This window comes from Dreissena polymorpha, chromosome 2 (genome assembly GCF_020536995.1).
Source record: "Dreissena polymorpha isolate Duluth1 chromosome 2, UMN_Dpol_1.0, whole genome shotgun sequence".
Classification (NCBI taxonomy): Eukaryota; Metazoa; Mollusca; class Bivalvia; order Myida; family Dreissenidae; genus Dreissena; species Dreissena polymorpha.
In genome coordinates this window covers 86612880-86622000 of record NC_068356.1, presented here as the reverse complement: position 1 = coordinate 86622000, position 9121 = coordinate 86612880, and the positions used below count along the sequence as shown (strand labels likewise).

The following is a 9121-nucleotide window of genomic DNA, read 5'->3' as shown; positions in this document are numbered from 1 at the left end:
GCATAGATTTCACACATATTTAGGGATTTCGTGAAAATCAAAGAATATTGTGAACGCAAACTAGCTGATGCAAAACGGAAAACACTCATCAATTGATACCACGTGGTTCGGGTTATTCCAAAAACAGTGTAGAGTGCTACCATCATAATTTACAGTACCAAATAGTTTATATCACAGACTATACATATTGTCAATACCGAACTAGATTGAAAACACTTGCACAATGGTTGTTTGTCGAGGACAAATGCCGATGACAGATGCTAATTTGGAAACACTGTCCATACATGCTTTGTTCATTACGGACTTAATAAGAGGCCCGTACGTTTCCATTCATTGCACTGGCGGCATAAATAGTAAGCAGATTGCCTTTCTCGTGGAAGTGAAAGAAGAAATATTGGCATTTTTATTAACTGTCGTCCTTGACAAATACCGATAGATTGGTTTCAATGCTTTTGTTGTTAGTGGTCGTGTTATTATTGACATAAATTGGTTCAAAATAAATAAACGAAATCTTATAAATCACAAATTACAGATCTTTTTAAATGGTTTAAGATGGATTTTGAATCATATATAAATCCATACATTTTGCTGAAGCTGGTGTCGTTTAACTTGAACGATTGTTTATACTTGTTAAATACATAATAGTGAGCATTCTTGTATGTAAAGCTTTCTTCAATTTGAAATGGCAATGAGATATATTTATGTGACAGTTTTTATTTATAGCCACACATAGAATACATATTTCATGAAAACCTTGCGTATTTGTATTCCACTTATAATGTTGTATATGTTTCTGTGCCAATTTCAATACTTTAACACAATACTATTTTAATTGATCTGTATGCGAAATGCAATAATAATAGATATGAAAATCACTAATATCGTCCAAACCGGTGTCTGTTTATTTAGTCGTCAACATATAAAATGTGGTCAGTCAATATGGCCTTGTAGGTTTCATGCTTTATTGGTCGGAATGGTTTTCGGACTCTCTCGGGTGCAAATGACGTCACTTTGTAACAATTCCTAATTGGAACGTTGCGGCTGTAACCATATGATTGTATATCATTAGTTGTGTAACCATAAATTTATAGTTATATATTTGCTTACCATTGGAAGCAATAGCTTCTCACTAGGTATTTAACTAAAATATAATTATTGATATACTTGTGTGTATGCCAATTTAAATGTCAGATATATTAAATGATTGACGTAATAAGATATGTGCATCTTAAACGATTCGCACTTTTAAACAGAATGCAAGTTTGTATTTTGTGCATATTAATGTATGTATTATGACTACTGGATAAGTATAGTTCATTAACAATGACAAGCCTTTTACTATTATCAATGGCTTTTCAATTAATCAATTGTAATTGTATCAATTGTAATTCGGAATCAAATAATATGATCTAAATAAAACAAAACAGTTTACATTTAGCTGTTAATCGAATCTGACTCCCGTCTCCTGGGGAAGTCATAGCGAAATTTTCATTTCCAAGTATTCCACTTACTCAAATCTGTTCACCATGCCAGGGCCCCTAATCTTAATATGATCATTATGCCCTTACCAGTTATTGCGTCTCACAAATTGATATAGATGGTAGTATTCTGACTATGTATTTGTTAATTTTTTTTAATATTTTGTTAATGGTGGCATTAACAAACGAGCAAATATTTAGCTGCTTATTTTATGTTAGTCACTGTGTAAAGTAATCGCAATTTTAGCACAAATCAAGATTTCTTTTATATATACGGAAAGCTGCATGATAATTCCGTATTGATCTACTAATCTCCAAGGAATCAAAATCGTTTAAGATGTTTTTGGCATACATCTGGTTCTAAAACCATGTATTTAAAGCCAAGTTTATGCAGAATAAATTATACAAGAGTCGAACAATAATTTAATATAGAAGACATGTGATCCATCAATTAATTTTAATGAAATTTAAATTATCGAACAAAAGTCGGTTTGCTGTTATAATTAGTACACATTGTTAAAATAACTTTGTGTAAAGAAAAATACTTGTGTTTAACATTATATCGCCCTACGCAATCTTTTAATGAATTGTCTTTATATTTCACGTAAAAAATCACCGTTATACAAACAAAACATTCACCAGATTATGGTATTACATAAGAATATGTATAATGAAAAAAATGATGTAGTATTCATCCCTTACATAACATCTAACTTCAAAATGACAAGGACGCAAACACCGTTCCGTGTTTAACTTGACACAATCCCAAGAATATCATACATATTATAATTGATTAAAGGAACAAATAACATTAACATGTAATATAATCCAAATAAAGTTAAACTAAAGCGTTGAAAAGGGATGAAGTGCTCGGAGAAAAGTCGCAACAGAACAGATGATTTCCATTAAAAGGGCAGTGTCTTTAAAAAGTAATGTCGTCACATAAGTTTGAACATAAGGTCTCATAAACACATGTCTATTCCAATGTTTACAATGTGAAATTACCATTAATTTTTTAAAAACTTTATTAAAAATATCTTGAGCAAAGAAGGTCTACGTTTGAAACGCAACATGCGTTGGTTGTCTATTTAATTGTCTCATTTCGTTTTGCTTATATTCAATGACCAACACATCCAGCAAGCCAGCATGGCATTCTTTTGCGATCTATAAACAGTTCGAACATACATGTATCTATTTTTGAACTCTCGTTACGTACACGTATGTTAATATGCTCAACAGGGAGTGTTCGCAATCGGCTAAACATTTTGCAAAAAACATCCAAAACATTTCGACAAATTTCAATCAGTGTGATTCGATGTAAAAGTAACAAACGAACGTTTGCTACGAATGGCGAAACAAAAATAAGGCTTCGTTTCTAAAATTTGATTGATGGATTGTCAATATGACCTTGCACATAAACGCCAAAAAGCAGCATAATTCGAGATGTTCTTGATTAATGTTGGCCTCTTTGAACATATGCATACAGCAATATGATTTTGGACTCTGGTGGATGCATCAAATCTATATCTTGTTTTTGATTAAGAATGTGGTAAGTGATACGGGCTATTGAGACAAGCCTCTAATTAACTTTCGCTGATGTTATATGACAAGACATTGCTCAATCGGATTGCTGGGAGGATTAAAAACTTGAACTTCTTTAGCAGTTCAATCGTGTAAGTTAATGCTATTTGTGAAGTGTTTAATGGAGTTGGAACACGAATGTGTTTCTAAAAATGTAGTCTGAAAATTCACCAATGTTGTAAATTGTATGCAATTTATTTAAATTGCAACAGGGTAATTGTGTGGTTTCGCCAACTCTTAAAATCAACACTTTGACTCATGTTACTTAACTGTTTATTTAGTTTGGAAACAATGTGAATACTATTTACGAAACAAACGCACGATTATTCCAATTAGCAGACAACGTCTATTCGAATATTGGAACGCGTGTTTGTCTTCCGCATGAATGAAGGATGTCCGGTAGATTGATGGCATTCTATGACAGAATACGCGGCATCCTTAACAAATTTGCCATATTTCTGCTAATCATTCGGTTGGTTGAGCATATGTCAGCGTAAGAAACGAGATTACGAGGGTGTACAATATATCCAATTGTTAGCAAACTTGTATTAGTGTAAACATCTGAGACGTGCTTGACGCGCCTTACTTTTCCCATTATGTTATACAATATTTCATCTGAATAGGCAATGGTGATAGAAACGCGTGTCATTCAGTATAGAATCACAATATTATTTTGATTTGCCGATTTTAAGATGGCCTGTGCCTACCGATACGTATAGGATGGCATCGTCTTCTTTCGTAAAAGACCTACTTACCTATTTTACAATTTCCAGTAAAATTACTCATTATTTGCAATGGATTATGATTATAATTTCAAAATTACCTTTACTGAAAGTGAACAATTTAAAACGCTAGTTTTAACCTGTAATCTTTTTAGAGTAGATGGATTGAAAACATAGACGTACTTTAAAATAATAAAACATGTACTGGATTTGATGAATGGACGAAATAAATCTTTAAAAAAGTAGTATGATGTATATCTGAGTACATTAAAGTATTTTCTTAAATATTTGTTTATGTGTAATGACTGAGTATATGCTCTCATTAAGACCCATGCAATCATATATGTGTCATTTAATTTTATCTTCTTGAACCATTAAACAATATTGCGAATTCGTAATAAAGAAAATGTTAGGCGTTTTCATGAATCGAACATTGTACTTAAACATTTTGATAGTATATTGCCTCTATAATGGCCCTATTCCACTACGAAAACAAGCCCACGATTCGCTACGATTTATCATATTTATTGAATCGGGAAGACTCGTGACAGTCTACGATTGAGTTACGACACTGGTTCGATTGAGTTACGACGAATCGTGGGGTTCGGTTGAAGTCTTGCGAATAGGGTCGCGACTTCACTACACTGTGTAAGAATCAACTGCGACTGTACTACGAAGGATGCAGATCGGTTGCGACTAAGCTAGGATCTCACTGAACGCACCCATGACTTTGACGCCAATATCTATTGATATTGATCTGAATCGCGAGAATCTTAGCGGGCTCGCAACTCACTCGGGGTGAACTCGTGAGAGATTTGATTTAAATATTGAGAATCTCAGCGGGCTTGCAACTCATTCGGGATGAACTCGTGGGTCTTGACAAACTCGTAGCTGATTTGTAGACAGATCACGTGATCACCGATTTCTCGATTGAGTCACGAATTACCTACGATTCCATGACGATGCCCAAGAACGCATTACGAAGCTGTTACGAGGTAACTGCGATTAAATTATATAATTTTAATTAAAACCACCTGCAATTATATGCCAGGAAAACAGTTGGATTACAATAAAAATGTACACAACACATATTCAGTTACTTACGAACATTTATATTTCAAATAAAATAACATATCCGCTATTATGAAACAATTATTTCGAATAAGATTAACCATTACGACCAACTTACTGACGTAAATCAAATTCAATCTGGTATAATGATAATCTAGTGTAAAATCTATATATAAAAACTACAAGTCCTTACACAGTAACTTTGGCTATTTTGTGTTTTTGCTCTCCAACTTCAACACACACAACAACAAACATGGTAGTGATATCGTATGTGCATATACAGGTATTTTAGTTAATCAATTTAAAAAGAATAATGAAAGAAATATTGACAGCAGCACTATTGCATATGAGGATACATTTTCATGATAATCGTTTGATGTTTGCACATTTTTTTCTGCGACTTTACTTCTTGAGTCACGAATGTGACGTCATATGACGCGTAAGGTGGTGGCGTTCTTTGAATGTCTCTTTACAAACGTCACATTGCAGTTTCTCCTCGCGTTTTCTCTTAATAGGGTCGAACTCGCGCTTGTGATGGGAACGCATGTGATACACAAGGTCGCTCGTCATTCGGAACGTCGCGTTGCACTTTGCACACCAGTTCTGTGCTAGATTCAGCTGTTGGATTGGCCGCTGCAGCATTGCCGGTGTAGTTGTCGTCTGCAGCAGTTTTTCAACCATTGGGTTGGTCGTCTGGACGCTCGGAAGCTGCAACTTCCGTAACTTGTCCATAATAACATGTTTGCTATGCATTTCGCCATTTGGAAAAATGTTAATATGGTTTGGTCTGATGGGTTGCATTTGGGTTGGAAACCTTTGAAATAGTTCTGGTTTGTAAACAGAGAACATGTGCATTTCTTCTTCGAATAACCTGGGATCGAGGTAGGACTGAACATTTGATGATTTAGGTACCAGCCAGTTTGTCATCATTCCTAGTCCACCAATGAATCGTCCTGCAATTGAATTCGGTGGAATAATCGTTTTGCTATACAAGTGTTTTACAAGGTGCTCTTGGCCTTTTTGCATTTCCGTCTCAAAATCATCGTAGTTTACTTTTATGTCAGCTCTAGTTTTGCTCCTTTCGTCTACAGATGAGGTTCCAGAAATCGACTGCTTTTCAACTTTCCTGAATGCACTACCAATATCCACTGAAAAAGTTCGATCTTTTGAAACCGGTGAGTCTTGCTGTTTGATGGAAATATTATTGTTTTCTTCGAAACTTTCGAATGATGTAACATTTATACTAAGCTCATTATGATCTTTATTAAAGGATTCTTCCAAATCCAGTTTACGCTTAGCTCTGCGATTTGCATGAACATTTTCTGTAACCTTTTGTCTAACGCCTTCCTGGCCCAAGTGACTCGCCCTGCTGATTCTGACTGGGGTCTTCGTCTTTGATTGAGGACTGATGGAGTACAAACCCGTGGAACACGTACACCGGAACCTGATATGGGCCATTAGCGAATACATAAAGCGGAACTTTTCTCCACAGTCAGGACACTGGAGTGTTCCCCCATCTGCAAACAGATGCAAAGCCATTATTTCCAAATAATCCAATCGATTAAACATCAGAATGATGTCGTGTTAGGTAAGATTCTTTTATATTAAGAGGCACTTTTTTATTTAAGCCAACAGTCTTTTCTCATAAAAAGAAAGGATTTTTTTTTTTGGGGGGGGGGGGGGTTGGCAGGAAACCAACTGGTGCAAGTACCAACTTTGTTTTACTCACTTTTATAATATATGTCAACATGACTCTTTAGATTTCATCACACCAGGTCGCACCGAGTTGTGCTCGCTCCAATTATAAAACTTAAACACGTTTTTTATTATAACGAACAATACCTTGTTTGAATATGAAAAAAAAGAAAGTAGGTGATGAAAATAAAGTACCAATACTTAATTGAATAGAGTTTATTAATTAAAGTGTACTTACCTGGTTTTTGCTGGTGCATGTTAAAATTGATGCCCAGGATCAGGGCCAAGTCTTTACTGTACCATACAAGGATTTCTTCATTTGCTCGAATTATCCGGAGTGTTCTGAAGTTTGGGAAAACAGGACTTTATGTATGTGCGATAATTGGCGTCCATGTCCCGCACAGGCTAATCATTAACAACACTTACCGCCTAAAGTGGATTTGTCTAAGCAGAGACTTCACTAACACACAATATTCCTGACAATCAGAAATGTGTCGTTCAGATCTGCATGGTATAATCTGTGATGGCACTTAACGCGCATGCAAGATTGTTTCTTCGTTTTCTTTATAATGCATAAAATACATAGGTTGTAGAATAGTTAAATTTATAAAGTAAATAATTGATTTAATTCGTAAAGTAAATAATAGATTTTGATTCGTAACTTGAATTCGGTACCAAGACTTGAGAAAGTATGTAGTGTTCTTGTTGCCATAATCGCACGTTCCAATTTTATTTTAGAAATCACTCAAAATAGAGATAAAGCAGTTTATATAAAACGTATATAACCTGATATGCAAATATTAAACATTCTTGAAAAAACGCTAATTAAATGTGGCATGGAGTTGTAAATATATAAAGTTAACGAGGTTCAAAAGTAGGTTTTGCATAAATTGTGCTTGTTCATATATAAATGGACTCGTTTTTCCCGACCTGTAGAATATATGTCCGTCCTTCATGTACGCCTCTGTGTTCTGTTCGTCCACCGTTCTGGCCGGCTGTGCGTACGCCATCCACATGCTGCCCAGGTTACTTACGTTCAGATCCACCTTAAATAATTGAGCAAAAAAGGATTGTTCTATGATTGGTTCATTGGAGGGTATTGAAGGAACATTATACTGACGCTTTTAACATTAGATTTGAAATCGCGTTTGTGAAAGAATAATTTAGAACATACTTATAATGAATATGTATGTACAAAGAAATATTAAAATTTATATAAACAATCTCGACCGACTTTATCTTAAGTGCCGACCTTAAACTAGTGTATATTCCTTATGTGTTATGACAACTATCCGCTTTTTGTGTACTCGATGGTGTATTTTCGATCTTGATTAAAAAAAGGTAAATAACTATTAGGTTTGCAAATATATTTGCGAAATTCGATTTTATTCTCACAATTTACTTATCAGTTACGACAACAAAAAATTAACAAAGTAAACATTAAAAAGAGATTGTGACGATTCCGACATGTTGTCGCAGATTCTTATAAACGGGGGTACTCATAAATGTATTTAACGAAAAAGTTTTAGCAAAGCTTCTTGCCATATTTTGAGCAATGTTACTACAAAATATGCCGTTTAAACCATTCAAACTGGTTTATACAATAAATAACATAGCTATGGTTTTAAATAGCTTGATAATCTTCCTCAACAAAAGCGCACACAAAATTTAAGTTATTGAACAGTAAGAAAGCGTAGCACTCATTTATGAGTAAGTATCAGAAATAATCGTCAGAACAAAATTTTAATCGTAGGAAAACATTATTATTATTATTATCATTTTATTATAAGACCCAAATAAACATTAATTTTTTACAATTCTTACCTTATAATCGCAGGTAACTCTTTTCTCGTCTGACGTCAGATAACCAATAAAGTGCGTCGGCGGAATATGGCCGACCGCCGGAAATGGCCCAAAATTCCTGCCGTAGTCGACATCCGTTTCCGCTATCACTCCCATGGTTAACTGTTAAAGAGTGGAGAAATATTGTTTCAGTTTCAATTGCAAAACATTCATTTTAAGTTGTACTTAATACATTGGCATATAATTAATAAAGATAATATTTCTTTTTATTTTGTATCACTCTTCATAAAACAATGTTAACAATCATAACTTATATGAATTATTATTATTTTGATTATTATAAATATGTTATTATTATAATAACTTATTATAATTATAATTATTATTATTATTATTGTTGTTTTTATTATTATTATTGCTATATTTATTATTATTATTATTATAATTAGTGTTATTTTTATTTGTAAATAATGTTATTATAAGTAGTTATATTGTCATCATATCAGGAATGAAAATAATATAATTATTGCGTTTACTGTTCTTCGTGGTCTACTGAGTAAATGACATCATTTCCTTTTATGTTGTTAAAACGGTCACAAAGACAACAATCCCCTATAATGTTGAAAAAGGTCTGTCCCCTTTCTACTATGTATGTTTGTAAGGACCAAATGTATATATTTATACAATGTCATTGATAAAATATGTTTAACGTTAAGTGAAGTAAGATTCTACACGTTGTTTGTTTCCAATTTAATTAAATCCTAAGACGTA

The 9121-nt window shown here is 33.7% G+C and overlaps 1 protein-coding gene across 1 annotated transcript; it reads right to left on the bottom strand.

The window, feature by feature from the left end:
- Positions 1-5266: 5266 nt before the first annotated feature.
- LOC127869882 (histone-lysine N-methyltransferase PRDM9-like) lies at positions 5267-8506 on the bottom strand. The gene is made up of 4 exons (XM_052412539.1): positions 8372-8506; positions 7478-7593; positions 6786-6889; positions 5267-6369 (listed from the first exon to the last, which is right to left on the bottom strand). Exons 1-4 carry the CDS (start codon positions 8504-8506, stop codon positions 5267-5269), a joined length of 1458 nt encoding a protein of 485 aa, XP_052268499.1.
- Between the last annotated feature and the right edge of the window lie 615 nt (positions 8507-9121).